Below are 15,991 nucleotides of genomic sequence, written 5' to 3' on the forward strand. Positions count from 1 at the left end.
ACCAAAATTCTATTCCTATTTAAAAATGATTCTGACCACTCTGAGTACCTCATAAAGGTGGAATCATACAGTATTTGTCTTTTTGTGACTGGCATAATGCCTGGAACCATCATCCATGGACATACTACAGAATTTCCATCCTTTGTATATATGTACCATATTTTGCTTATCAGCACATTCACTGATGGACACTTTGATTTCTTCCACATTTTAGTTATTGGGAATAATGATGCCATAAACATGAATGTACAAGTATCTCTTCAAAAAAGCAGCCCACAACTAGAAATAGAATTGCTGGATCACATAGTAACTCTATGAATCTTTTCATATGCTTGTTGGCTGTGGCTGTATCTTCTTCAGAGAAAGGTCCATTCAAGTCCTTTCCTCATTTTTGAATTGTCTTTTTTTTTTGTTCTCTAAATATTCTGGATATTAATCCCTTATTAGATAAATGATTTGCAAATATTTTTCCCATTCTGTGGACTGTCCTTTTACTCTGTAGACCGTGTCTTTTGATATACAAAACTTAAAGATTTTAAGCAATCTCTACACCCAACATGGGGCTTGAATTCACAACCCTGAGATCAAAAGTCACAGGCTCCATTGACTGCCTTCAGCTCTGGTCATGATCCCTGAGTGCTGGGAGCCCCATGTTGGGCTCCCTGTTCAGCTGGGAGTCTGCTTCTCCCTCTTCCTCTGCCCTGCTTGTGCTCTGTTTATCTCTCAAATAAATAAAATATTAAAAAAATATTTATGGAAACTAATCTTTGTTGTTGTTACCTCTGCTTTTGGTGTTATATCCAATAATCAATGCCAAATCCAAAGCTTTTGTCCCTTTCTAAAAAAATTTCTTTTGTGTTATGTTAAGTCACCATACAATACATCACTAGTTTTTGATGTTGTTTTCAAGATTCATTGTTTATGTATAACACCCTGTGTTCCATGTCCTATGTTTTCTTTTAAGAGTTTTATTATCTTTGGGCGCCTGGGTGGCTCAGTGGGTTAAGCCGCTGCCTTTGGCTCAGGTCATGATCTCAGGGTCCTGGGATCGAGTCCCACATCGGGCTCTCTGCTCAGCAGGGAGCCTGTTTCCCTCTCTCTCTCTCTGCCTGCCTCTCCATCTACTTGTGATTTCTCTCTGTCAAATAAATAAATAAAATCTTTAAAAAAAAAAAAAAAGAGTTTTATTATCTTACATTTAGGTCCTTGATCCATTTTGAGTTAATTTCTGTATATGGTGTTAAGTAAGGGTCCAACTTAATTCTTTTACACATTAGATACCCAATTTTCCCAGCACCATTTGTTGAGAAGACTGCACTTTCCCCCACTGAATGGTTTTGTATCCTTGTTAAAAAAATCACATATATAACAGTTTACTTCTGACCTCTCTATTCTACTCCATTGATTTTTTAAATTTTTTTCATCATGGTAAGTGTACTGTTTAATCCCCATCCCCTATTTCCTCCATCCCACCACCCACCTCCCCTCTGATAACCCTAAGTTTGTTCTCTGTGGTTAAGTCTGTTTCTTGGTTTGTCTTTTTCCTTTACTTGTTTCTCAAATTCTACATGAGTGAGATCATATGGTCTTGTCTTTCTTTAACTGACTTATCTTGTTCAGCATTATCTTCCAGCTCCATCCATGTTGTAACAAATGATGACTTTCTTTGTTATTGCTTAACTGTATATACATTCCATTGTATATACATACCACCTCTTCTTTATCCATTCATCTATCAGTGGACACTTGGGCTGCTTCCATAGTTTAGCTATGGTAAATAGTGCTGCAATAAATATAGGGGTGTGTGTATACCTTTGAGTTAGTGTTTTTTTTTTTAAGATTTGACAGAGAGAGACAGAGAGATCACAGGCAGGGGGAGTTTCAGGAAGAGGGAGAAGCAGCCTCCCCACTGAGCAAGGAGCCCAAAGGAGGACTCAATCCCAGGACCCTGGGATCATGCCAAAGGCATATTCTTAACCAACTAAGCCGCCCAGGCATCCCTGAATTGTTGTTTTTGTGTTTTTGTATTTTTGGATAAATACCCAGAAGTGGTAATTCCTGAATCATAGGATAGTTCTATTTTAAATTTTTTTGAGGAACCTCCAAACTGTTTTCCACAATGGCTGTACCAATTTGCATTCCTGCCAATAGTGCATGAGAGTTCCTTTTTTCACCACATCATTGGCAACACTGGTTGTTTTTAGGTTTTAGCCCTTCTGACAGGTGTGAGGTGATATCTCATTATAGTTTTGTATTCCACTGGTCATATTTGTCTTTATGCCAATACTAGTTTTGGTTACTATACCGTTATAGTGAATTATAAAATTAGAACTCTGGGTCTTCCAGTTTTTTTTTCTTTTAAAATATTATTTTGGGGGTGCCTGGGTGGCTCAGTTTGTTAAACAGCTGCCTTTGGCTCAGGTCATGATCCCAGAGTCCTGGGATGGAGCCCCACATGGGGCTCCCTGCTCAGCAGAGAGCCTGCTTCTCCCTCTCCCTCTGCCTGCTGCGCTGTCAAATAAATAAATTAAAAAAATCTTAAAAAGAATATTGTTTTCGCTATTTAAGCGATTCCATGTGAGTTTTAGTATGGGTTTTTCTATTTCTGCAAAAAATGTCATTGGGATTTTGACAAACATCACATTATATTTGTAGATCATGTTGGGTAAGTACTGACATTTTAACAACATTAAGTCTCTTAAATCCATGAACATGAGAAGTGTTTCCATCTATTTTTATCTTCTTTATTTTCTTTCAGCCATGCTTTATAAACTTTATAGTTTATAGTTTTACAAATCTTTCATCTCCCTGGTTAAAATAATTCTTAAGCATTTTATTCTTTTTGATGCTACTGTAAATGGAATTCCTTTTCAGACTGTTCATTGACCGTGTATAGAAATGCAACTAATTTTTTATGTTGGCTCTATATGCTGCTACTTTGCTGAATTTATTACTTCTAAGAGTTTTTATCTGCAGTCCTTAGGATTTTCTATAGATAAGATCATATGATCTGCAAACAAATTTTATTTCTTGCCTTCCAGTTTGGATGCCTTTCATTTTCTTGCCTAATTCCTTTAGCTAGTATTTCTAATAACTGTATTGAATAGAAATGGTAAAAGCAGGTATCCTTGCCTTGTTCCTGATCTTAGAGAAACAGCTTTCAGTCTTTCATGAGAGGATGTTGTCAAATGCCTTTTTAAAAAAATATCTTTATTAACATATAATGTATTATTTGCCCCAGGGTTACAGGTCTGTGAATCATCAGGCTTACACATATCACAGCACTCACCATAGCACATACCTTTCCCAATGTCCATAACCTAGCCACCCTCTCCCTAAACCCCCACCCCCAGCAACCCTGTTTGTTTTGTGAGATTAAGAGTCTCTTATGGTTTGTCTCCCTTCCAATCCCATCTTGTTTCATTTTTTCCTTCCCTACCCCCCAACCCCCATCCTGCCCCTCAAATTCCTCATATTAGAGAGATCATATAATTGTCTTTCTCTGATTGACTTATTTTGCTCAGCATAATATCCTCTAGTTCCACCCACATTGTTGCAAATGGCAAGATTTCATTTCTTTTGATGGCTGCATAGTATTCCATTGTGTGTGTGTGTGTGTGTGTGTGTCTGTACACACACACCCCACATCTTCTTTATCCCATTCATCTGTTGATGGACATCTAGGTTCTTTCCACAGTTTGGCTATTGGACATTGCTGCTATAAACATTTGGGTGCACATGCCCCTTTGGATCACTACATTTGTGTCTTTAGGGTAAATACCCAGTAGTGCGATTGCTGGGTTGTAGGGTAGCTCTATTTTCAACTCTTTGAGGAACCTCCATCCTGTTTTCCAGAGTGGCTGCAGTAGCCTGCATTTCCACCAACAGTGTAGGAGGGTTCCCCTTTTTCCATATCCTCGCTAACATCTGTCATATCCTGACCTGTTAAATTTTAGCCTCAAGTACCCCCCCCCTTTTTTTTTTTAAAGATTTTATTTATTTATTTGACAGACAGAGATCACAAGTAGGCAGAGAGGCAGGCAGAGAGAGAGAGAGAGAGAGAGAGAGGGAAGCAGGCTTCCCGCGGAGCAGAGAGCCCAACGCCGGGCTCGATCCCAGGACCCTGAGATCATGACCCGAGCCGAAGGCAGCAGCCCAAACCACTGAGCCACCCAGGCGCCCCCTCAAGTACCCTTTTAAAAAAGGTAATCTCTATGCTCAATGTGGGGCTCACACTCATGACCTTGAGCTCAAGAGTCACATGTTTTACCAGACTGAGTCATTTAGGTGCCCCCGTCAAATGCTTTTTCTGCACTGAGATGATTTGTGTTTTTTCCTTCATTTTGTTGACATGGCATATTATGATTTGACATATTTGACATGATTGACATATGAAAATATGTCAAACCATCCTTGTATTCCAAGGATAAAATTACCTGGTCATGGTGTGTAATCCTCTTAATATGTTGGTGAGTTCTGTTTGCTAGAATTCTGTTGAGGACTTTTGTATCAAATGTTCATAAGAGATATTGGTCTGCAGTTTTCTTGCAGTGTCTTTATATGGTTTTTGTATCGTGGTAATGGTTGCCTCATAAAATGAATTAACAAGTGTTTCCTTCTGTTCATTTTTTTTTTTTTAAGTTTGAGAAGGATTGGCATTAATTTTTTAAATGCTTGATAAAATCCATTGGTGAAACCACCAGCTCCAGGGCTTGTTAGGAGGTTTTGATTACTGATTCAAGCTCCTTAGCCATTATAGGTTTCTCTACATTTTCTATGTCTTTTTTTTTTTTTTTTTTAAAGATTTTATTTATTTATTTGACAGAGAGAGATCACAAGTAGGCAGAGAGGCAGGCAGAGAGAGAGAGAGGGAAGCAGGCTCCCTGCTGAGCAGAGAGCCCGACGTGGGCCTCGATCCCAGGACCCCGAGATCATGACCTGAGCCGAAGGCAGCGGCTTAACCCACTGAGCCACCCAGGCGCCCTTTCTATGTCTTTTTGATTTAATCTTGGTAGGTTTGTGTTTCTAGGAGCTTGTTCATCTGTTACACAATTTTTTGGTGCACAACTGGTCATAGTACTCTTATAATCCTTTTTATTCTTTTTATTTCTATAGATTCCTTACTAATGCCCCCACTTTCATTTCAGATTTTAGTAATTTAAATCTTTTTTCTTAGTCCATCTAGCTAAAGGTCTGTCTTTTTTATTCCAGGAATCAACTTTTGGTTTCATTGATTTTCTCTATCACTTTCTATTTTATCTTTTGTTGCTCTCTGCTCTCTTTATTGTTTCCTTCCTATTGTTAGTTCTGGGTGTAGACTGTTGTTCTTTTTCTAGGGGTAGAGACTCGCAACAATGACAATGGACACTTTTTCTAGGGGTAGGGACTTGCAACAATGACAATGGACACCTGCCTTTGTGTTTGCACCTCTACACACAAAAGAAGCAATCAGCTATTAGAGCACAGTTATCTGAAATTTGGAGAACCAAACCTTTTTTTGGCCACCTTGGCCCCCACAAGCTGCTCAAGAAAGGCATGCATGGCTGCCTGCTATGGGCTGAAGGTGGGGAAATAGGTAGCTGCTATCAGCCTAAAAGCTGAAATTAACCAAAATTAACCATTCAAACCTTCCCCTAGAAGCCTTCCCCTCCAAGAAACCTTCCTCCTCAAGCTTTCAATAGACTCCCGAGTTCCCAAGTAGTTACTTCTGACAAAGTCTGTTAAGTCCATTTGTATCTAGGTGGGGAAATGGATTCCTAGTGCTTCTTACTGCATCTTCTCTCTAGCTCTACCACTGACAAATTTTTAAATGTTTAACTAACCTTGTATTCTTCACTAATCCCAACTTCATTCTTTTACCTTATTTAAAAAAATTAATTGTTGAACTCAATTTATTTGTATTTTGGCAAGGATTTTTCCATCTATATTTGTGTTAAGACTGTCTTATCATTTTCATTTTCTGTGAGGTCTTAGTCAGGTTTTGGTATTAAATTAATGTCCATAAAATCAGCTGAAGAATTTTTGTTAAGATTTATATGATTTAGCTTTTGGTAGAATTCAGTAAATCCTGTTGGCCTAGTGTTTTATTTCTAGGAAGGTTTTTCGTAAGAGAGTTAAGTTCTTTAATAGGAATGGCATTAGATTTTCTATTTCGTTTTTTTCCTTTTCTTTTTCTTAAGACTTTTCAGAAAGATTTTTTAAGTATAACTTTCAAAGATAGAAGAGGAATATCATAAATATACAACTGGATGAATTTTAACCAACTTAAACTTACTTGTGTACCATCTAGTACCTAGATCAAGATCTAGAACATTACATCAGTACCCCAGAATCTCATTCCAGTCACCTACCTATCTTTGAAGAGTAACCTTCATTTGACTTCTGTGAGCCATGATTACACTGAAATCATAGAATATGTATAAAGGAATCCTAGACTACATATACTTTTAAGTAGGGATTTCTTTTTTACTTAGATTATGTTTGTGAGATTCTTCCATACTTTTGTGTGTAGTTGGAGATTGCTAATTCTCATTATTGTAGAATATTTCATCGTGTAAGTAGGTCATAATTTATGTATTCACTGATTTATATTTGAATAGTGTTTTTGGTTATTCTGAACAGTACTTCTGTCAGCAATATAGTACCTATCTTTGGTGAACATATGTAAACATTTCTGTTGAGCACATATTTAGAAATGAGATTTCTGGATCTTTAAGTTATGTGTATGTCCAGTTTTTAGGAGATACTGTATACCATTTACCAGTGTGGATGTACCAAATTTACACTCCCATCAGTGCTATGAGTTTCAGTTGTTCCATGTCCTTGCTAACAACTGTTTTCATTTTAGTATTTTTGGTGTGTGGGTGGCAGTATATGACAGTAAGGTTTTTTGTGTTTCTTTTGTTTTTTAAGTAGGCTCCATGTCCAAAGTGGGGCTTGAATTCATGACCCTGAAGTCAAGTGTCACGTGCTTTACCGACTGAGCCAGTTAGGAGCCCTGATGTTACAGTTTTAACTTGTGTTTCCATGTCCAATTGAGTACCATCTATATGTTTATTTACCATCTGGATATCTCCTTCGTGAGCTAAGTCCTTTGCTCATTTTTCTATTGGGTTGCTTGTGTTAACCTTTTTTTTTTTTTTTTTTTTAAAGATTTTTTATTTATTTATTTGACAGACGGAGATCACAAGCAAGCAGAGGCAGGCAGAGAGAGATCGGAGGAAGCAGGCTCCCTGCTGAGCAGAAAGCCTGATGCGGGGCTCAATCCCAGGACTCTGAGATCATGACCCGAGCTGAAGGCAGCGGCCCAACCCACTGAGCCACCCAGGCGCCCCTGTGTTAACCTTTTTAAGGCTTTTCTGATGTGCAGTGATATCCCATTTTCATTCCTGATACTATTTATGCCTTTATTTTATTTTCTTGATCTTTCTCACTAATGGTATGCAGTATTTTTAAAGAAAATATTTTTGATTTTGTTGATCTTGTCTACTATGTTTGTTCTCTTTGACTGTATTTCTACTTTCTTTGAGTTTCAGTGACTGGTCTTTTTCTAATTTCTCAAGACCTTAGGCTGCTAATATTTGACTTTCTACATTCTTTCCTAATATTTAGGGCTGTGGATTTTCCATCACCAAGGCTACCATATTTCAAATTCATTTACTTGACAATATCATTGTCATTACATTTATTAACTTATGCTGTGATTTTTTTCTTTGAGCCATCCAGAAGTAACATGTTTAATTTCCAAATATATGGGAATTTTCTAGAGATCTATTTTTTAAAAAAATATTTTTATTTATTTGACACAGAGAGATAGCAAGAGAGGGAATACAAGCAGGGGGAGTGGGAGAGGGAGAAGCAGGTCCCCAACCCAGCAGGGAGCCCAATGCGGGGCTCAATCCCAGGACCCCAGGACCACTACCTGAGCCGAAGGCAGACGTCCAAAGACTGAGCCATCCAGGCACCCCTCTAGTTATCTATTTTAATTATTGATTTCTATTTCAATTTCACCAGGGTCAGAGAATATTTGTTTTCAATCACTGAAATTAGCATATAATTAGCATATAATTAGTTTTGGTAATTGTTCTATGTGCATTTGAAATTAATGTGTCTTTACATATTGCAGTGTTTTCTACATACGTTAGTTAGGTAAAGTTTTTACTTTGTGTTCTATATCCATACTGATATGTTTGTTTTCTTATTCTATTACTTCCTGACTGTTAAGTTCTCCCACTGTGATTTGGGAATTATTCTTTTCCTGTATAATTACCAATTTATGCTTTACATATTTTGAGACTGTATTAAGTACAAATGTATAAATATACCTTCCCGATGGACTGAACCTTTCTTTCTTTTAATCATTTTTATGTCTAGCAATAATTTCCTGCCTTTAGATATACTTTGATAACAAATACAAACAAACTTACTTTTGGTTAATGTTTGTACAACATACCTTTTTTTCTAGACTCTCACTTTCAGCTTTTCCATGGCCTAATATTTAAGGTGTGTCTTATGAAAGCAACATATAGTTGATGGGTATCATAACACACTATTCCAAAATATAGCACTTTGGCATACTGAATATTCTAAGCTGAAGGAATCTGAAAAATGGCAGGTATATGAAGGACTCTGACCTTCCCTGAGGCAGGGCAAAGATCCTCATGTGAGAGGTGGCATTTCTATACCTGGAGGAAACAAACATCCTTATCTCCAAAGATGGTGGGACACTGAGAAGAATTTGAACAAAGAGGCCTTGCTAAGTTTCCCTAGTTTGCTACTCTTATATTCTTTGGTACTATTACATTTTCCCAGAACTGTCCATTTGTCACCAAACCTAGTATAAATATGCTCAAATTTAACTGTTTTTTTTTTGGGGGGGGTCTTCATTTCCTTTATGAATGCTTTTATGTCACGTGAAACCTGAATTAAAAATAAATTTGTATGTTAATATGTCGTTTGTTCTAGAGGTCCAAGTGAAAACCTAGTAGAGAGAAAAGAATTTTTTCCCCTCCTACAAGAGCAACATCTAGTTTATTTTTTCTTCAACTATTCTGACAATCCTTGTTTTTTAATCAGACCATTTAGTCTAGCATTTAGTTAATAAAATATTTGGGTTCATTTAAATCATCTTACTAACTGTATCCATTTTGTCCCATCTGTTTTGTTTCTATTTGCTCTTTATCTTTTTAGTTTTTATTTTAAAACTTTTTTTTTTTTTTAAGATTTTATTTATTTGACAGAGAGAGATCACAAGTAGGCAGAGAGGCAGGCAGAGAGAGAGGGAGAGAGGAGGAAGCAGGTTCCCTGCTGAGCAGAGAGCCCGATGCGGTACTTGATCCCAGGACCCCAAGATCATGACCTGAGCCGAAGGCAGCGGCTTAACCCACTGAGCCACCCAGGCGCCCTTTTTAGTTTTTATTTAAATTCAATTTTTGCCCTCTATTAGTACGTAGTTATACATTATTTTATTCTTTTAGTGGTTACACAGAGCTAGACCATTCAGTAATTAATAGCCACATGTGACTACTTAGGCTTAAAATTCTAATACATGTTACCTTATACACTTTAGTATATTAATGCTGCTGCTGCTGATTGCTAATATCACAGAATGCTTATTCAATCCTCACAATAACCATTTCAAGTGAGTATACGATTATTCTCTCCATTTTACAGATAAGGGAACTGAGATGCAGCAAAGGTAAGTAAACGATCCAGTCTAGTACGTGACAGACACTGGATTTGTACTTAGAGGTTTGTGCTTTAGGCATTTATACTTACATGATATTTTCCATGGATTTGGGTTTAATAAAAATGGAGATTGGGTAAAGTTGTGCAATCTGTAATCTCTTTATGGCATTTCCAGACACATCGAGGATACAGTGTTTGCCCTGAAATAGAGGAAATAAAGAAGAAAAACAAGTGAACCAAGTATTTTCAATTATATCAAAGGTACATTTCCTACAGGTACATTTCCTACAGGTACAAAATCTGGATTATGATACATTTGGCTCCTCTTCACTTTAAGCAAACTTGTCATTTCTGTTAGCAAATTTCAGAGGGGAAATGAAGACAATGAATAATGACTATGAATAATTAATTTCCATTTTCAAATATTACATTTAGAAAGGAATGAAAATACAGTTCCCTTACTCCTAGCTTTCATAGACCAGTTTCAAAATGGCAACCAATATGGGGCTCCTAAATTTATTTTGCCAAGAAAAACAACCACCCTAAGCTACCATTTTACCATAACTATCTTTTTTTTTCCTTAAAGATTTTATTTATTTATTTGACACAGAGACACAGGGAGAGAGAGAACACAAGCAGGGGGAGTGGGTGGGAGAGAAGCAGGCTTCCCACTGAGCAGGGAGCATGATCCCAGGGCTTAATCCCAGGACCCTGGGATCATGAACTGAACCTAAGGAAAACGCCTAATGACTGAGCCATCCAGGCGCCCTCATAACTATCATTTCTTTAAAGAATATACAATCAACAAGAAGATAAAAAGCCTAAAATGAAGGAGAATCTTTAAAACTGAATACATTTTAACTTATAAAACCTCATTACCACTAATCTATTTCTCATTTTATTGGGGACCAGCAAAAACTTGATCACAAACTGGCAATTAGGAACCCCCCTTCTGGATTTAGGACATTTTTCTGACATGCTTAAATTCACTTACAAAGGCCATTTGGATTTTTATATTTATGAAAGGTGTTCCTATGTTAAATAGGGCAGTAATCATAACTTATTAAATAGATTTTATTATATTTTAAATCAGGTACTGCCTCATAATGCATTTTTTTTTAAATATTTTATTTATTTATTTGACAGAGAGAAATCACAAGTAGATGGAGAGGCAGGCAGAGAGAGAGAGAGGGAAGCAGGCTCTCTGCTGAGCAGAGAGCCTGATGTGGGACTCGATCCCAGGACTCTGAGATCATGACCTGAGCTGAAGGCAGCGGCTTAACCCACTGAGCCACCCAGGCGCCCTCATAATGCATTTTTAAAGAAAGATTTTTTTATTTTAGAGAGCAAGAGAGAATCTTCAAGCAGACTCCCCACTTAGTGTGGAGCCTGATACAGGGATCAATCCCCAGGACCCTGAGATCGTGACCTGAGCCAAAATCAAGAGTGGGATGCTTAATCAACTGAGCCACCTAGGCACCCCTCATAATACACATTGTAATCCAAGGACTTAAGTATACTTCAATGAACAATTTAAATTTAGTAGGAATATTTATTTATAGATTTTATTTGTTATTTTACAGAGAGAGCAAGAGTGGGCGGTAGGGGGTGGAAGGGAAGAGGGTGAGAGAATCTCAAGCAGAGTCCCTGCTATGCACGGAGTCCAAAGCAAGGCTTAATCTCATGATCCTGAGATCATGACCTGAGCTGAAATGAAGAGGAGTGGATACCCAAATGATTGAACCACCCAGGTGCCCATGAGCAATACATCTTAATTTTATATACTGCTAACCTTGCTCTAGTTTTTAAAAGTATCTTTCATTTTATAATAGTCTTTAGTTTTATAATGAATTTATGCTTTACATATTTTGTAAATATGTAATTTATTTTACAAAATAAATTTTATCAATATTGTGATAGATTTTATATGATTCCCCAGGTATACTATTATCTGAGAATAGAGACAGTTTTACTTTTCCCCCTCAATTTTTATGCATGTAATTGGTTTCTCTTAACAGCACTAATGCCTCAAGTACAATGAATAACTTGAGTACAATGTTGAATAGCAGTAGAGATAATGGACATCCTTGCTTTGTTTCTCAATAATGGAACTGCCTTGTATTTTGCCTCATATTTCCCCTATTAAGGATTTTAAATTAAGAATATCTGTCTATTCATTCATCCATTTTCATCTCTCTCATTTTTCCTTTTTATTTATTTTTTAAAAAAGATTTTATTTATTTATTTGACAGACAGACATCACAAGTAGGCAGAGAGAGGGGGAAGCAGGCTCCCTGCTGAGTGGAGAGTCTGATGCAGGGCTTGATTCCAGGACCCTGAGATTGTGACCTGAGTTGAGTGAAGGCAAGAGGCTCAACCCACTGATCCATCCAGGTTCTCCTTCTTTTTCCTTTTTAAAATGTAACACCAATCTCTGGATTTTCAAGTCCCTCCGCCCCCAAGGAAAGGTACTCTACCAAAAGGTTTTTAGGCATCTATGGATATATGATTTTTTCCTTTAGATTTGTGGAAGATTATATTAATTAATTTTCTAACTTTGAACTGACCTTAAATTCCTTTAGTCCCATTTGGTCACAGTGTATTACTTTTGCAATGTGGTACTGGATTCTGTTTACTAAAAATATTTAACATTTTTGCATTAATAATTGTGATATTGGTCTATGATTTTTCTTGTCTCCAGCACACTTAGAGATCAAAAAAAGAATGCTCCTGAGCAGATTATAGGGCTTTAGAACAATCTAACCTTTGAGATTTGGTAGAATTCCCCTGAGTAGCCATCTGAGTCTGGTGTTCTTTGTCAGGTAGTTCCTTGATAATTTGCTCTATTTCTTCTAAAGAAATCGTTCCCTTTCTAATAGGTCAATTTTGGTAAACTACATTTTTCTAAAAAATTATCCATCACAAACACGTTTTAAAATTTGTTTATATAGACATACACAAATAGTCTTTTATGATTGGTATGACATGGTATGTCCCCTTGACATTTCTGTTTCTATTATTTATTATTTTTCCTTTTTTTAAAAAAATTAGGTTTGGGGTGCCTGGATGGCTCAGTGGATTAAGCCACTGCCTTCTGCTCAGGTCAAGATCTCAGGGTCCTGGGATTAAGCCCTGCGTCCAGCTCTCTGCTTGGCGGGGAGCCTGCTTCCCCCTTTCTCTCTGCCTGCTGCTCTGCCTACTTGTGATCTGTCAAATAAAATATTTTTTAAAAAATTAAAAAAAATTAGATTAGCTCACGGTTTGTCTATTGTATTAACCTTTTCTAGATCTTCTATTTTCTAGCTTAAATTCTTTAAAAAACAATTTATGAATTATTTTTAGTGTAAAAAATATATGTGAGTTGACAAAACATTTAAATAGTTCAGCAAGGGGGCGCCTGGGTGGCTCAGTGGGTTGAGCCGCTGCCTTCGGCTCAGGTCATGATCTCAGGGTCCTGGGATCGAGTTCCGCATCAGACTCTCTGCTCAGCAGGGAGCCTGCTTCCTCCGCTCTCTCTCTGCCTCTCTGCCTACTTGTGATCTCTCTCTGTCAAATAAATAAATAAAATCTTAAAAAAAAAAATAGCTCAGCAAGGATGGATTGTCAGTTTTTATTTTAAACAGCTTAAGGTGTAACTGACATACAATAAAATGCAGGTGTTTAAAGTACACCATTAAAAATTAAAAAAAATATTTTATTTATTTATTTGGGAGACAGAGAGAGAGCACAAGCATGGGGGGTGGGGGGCAGAGGGAGAAGCAGGCTCCCCACTGAGCAGGGAGCCCCAGATCATGAGCTGAAGGCAGATGCTTAACCAAATGAGCCATCCAGGCACCCCTAAAATACACAGTTTGTTTTGACATGTGTATACACCCTGAAATCATCACAAAAATCAAGATAATAAACGTATTAGTCACCCTCAAAAATTTCCTCATGCCTCTTTGAAACTTCTCCCTCTTTCCAATCCACCACTGGTCTTCTGTGATTATAGATAGCGTTGTATGGACATACGCTTTCTTTTTTCTTGGGTAAATGTCCAGAAATGGATCATATGCTAGGCAACTGTTTTTTCTTAAATCTCATTAATTCATTCAGGGAATGCTGGCACACGAGGGGCGGGGCAGGTAGGGGAGAGGGAGAGGAAACAGAATCTTAAGCAGGGTCCCCCACACCCAGTGTGTCTGATGCAGGGCTCAGTCTCATAACTCTGAGATCATGACCCCAGCCAAAATGAAGATGTGGATAAGTAACTGACAGAGCCACCCAGGCATCCTCAAACTGTTTTTCAAAGTGATTGTATATAAAATGTTATATTTTCACCTAGTGGAGTATGAGAGTTCCATTTGCTCCATATCTCTGTCAAAACTTAGTAATGGTCAGTTAAAATAATTTAGCCATTCTAACAGGTGTGTAATAGGAACTCATTATGGTTTCAATTTGCATTTTCCTAATGACTGATTATGCTGAATATCTTTTTATGTGTTTACTGGTCATCTTCTTTAGAGAGATGTCTTTTTAAATACTTCGCCCATTTTTAAATTGGGATGTCTTTATTATTATATTACAAGACTTCTTTATATATTCTGAATACAAGTTTTTCATGAGATACATAATTTGAAAATATTTTCTCCTAGTATATGGCCTTTTTTATTGTTAAGAGGTTTTTTCCAAGGGCAGAGTTTTAATAATTTCAATGAAATCCAATTTGTCATCATTCTTTCTTTTATGGACTGTGCTTTCAGTATACCATCTAAAAAATCTTTGCCAAACCCAAAGTCATGAAGATTTTTCTGTTTTCTTCTACAGTTTATAGTTTTAGGCTTTACATTTATGATCTATTTTTAGTTAATTTTTGTATATTATGTGAGGCATGGCTAGTTAATTGTTCTAGCACCATCTGTTGAAAAGACTATCCCCTCTCTCTTTTTTAAAAGATTCTATTTATTTGACAGAGCATGAGAGAGCACAAGCAGGGAGAGCAACAGAGGGAGAAGGAGAAACAGGCTTCCCTGCTAAGCAGGGAGCCTGATGCAGGGCTTGATCCCAGGATCCTGAGATCATGACCTGAGCCAAAGGCAGACACTTAACTGAGCCACCCAGTCTCCTTAAGACTATTCCTTTCTCCACTGAACTGCCTTTGAACTTTTGTTCAGTTCTGAACAGTTGTCCATATATATATGTGGGTCATTTAAGGATTCTCTAGTATGTCCTGATGATCTACTTGTTTGTCTTTATGCTAGTACCATAGAATCTTGATTACTATATTTTTCTAAGTCTCAAAAACAAGGTCTGTAAGTCCTTCATATCTTTGATTTTTTTCAAAGTTGTTTTGGCTATTCTAGATTTTCACATTTCCTATAAGCTTGAGAATTAGCATGCCATTTTCTATCGGGGTTGTACTAAGTCTGAAAGTTCAACTGACATCTAAATAATATTAAAGCTTAGAAAACCATGAATATGATGTATTTCTCCATTTATTTATGGCTTTAATTCTCTCAGCAATGCTTTGTTGTTCTTAGTGTACTGATCTGTAAATCTTTTGTGTTAGCTTTATCTCTTAAGTATTTAATATTTTTATGTAAATAATATAAATAACTTACATTATTTAATAAATTCATATTTTTGAAAAATACAGGTATTACAGAATTGATCATTTTAATATAAAATGTAATTGAATATAAATGTAAACATTTACATTATGTAAGTAATGTAAATAATGTTATGTAAATAATGTTTTTCAAAATTTCAGTTGTCTTTTGTGTAATAAATTACACTGTATCCTTCATTCTTGCTAATCTTAATAATTCTAGTAGTTTTTTGGGTAGAGTCTATCAGATTTTTTACATAACCATATCATCTGCAAATGAACACAATTTTACTTCTTCCTTTCCAATCTGAAAAACTGTTCTTACTTCCTTGAACTTATGGCACTGGCTAGGACGTCTACTATAATTCTGAAAACAAGTGGTTTGGGTGTTGGATTTTGCTGAATGCTTTTCTTGAACTATGGAGATGATTGTATGATTTTCCTTTTTTAGTTTAAGATGGTGGGTTATGCTAACTGATTTTCTAATGTTTAAATTTACCTTGCACTTACGGCATAAACCCTACTTGGTCATGGCATATTATTATTATTATTATTTTTAAAGATTTTATTTATTTATTTGACAGACAGAGATCACAAGCAGGTAGAGAGGCAGACAGAGAGAGAGAGGGGAGGAAGGAGGCTCCCCGCCGAGCAGAGAGCCCGATGTGGGACTCGATCCCAGGACCCTGAGATCATGACCTGAGCCGAAGGCAGAGG

The 15,991-nt window shown here is 36.8% G+C and overlaps 1 protein-coding gene across 17 annotated transcripts in view; it reads right to left on the reverse strand.

Annotated features, from left to right (window-relative positions):
* DLG1 (discs large MAGUK scaffold protein 1) overlaps positions 1 to 15,991 on the reverse strand; it is a 261,346-nt gene that overhangs the window by 3,255 nt on the left and 242,100 nt on the right. For all 17 annotated transcript variants that reach the window (XM_059391228.1, XM_059391229.1, XM_059391227.1 and 14 more), the window contains one exon: positions 9,778 to 9,887. In XM_059391228.1, coding sequence (XP_059247211.1) covers positions 9,778 to 9,887 — 110 coding nt within the window. The remainder of the gene's footprint in view (positions 1 to 9,777; positions 9,888 to 15,991) is intronic.

This window comes from Mustela nigripes, chromosome 2 (genome assembly GCF_022355385.1).
Source record: "Mustela nigripes isolate SB6536 chromosome 2, MUSNIG.SB6536, whole genome shotgun sequence".
In the NCBI taxonomy this organism is placed as follows: Eukaryota; Metazoa; Chordata; class Mammalia; order Carnivora; family Mustelidae; genus Mustela; species Mustela nigripes.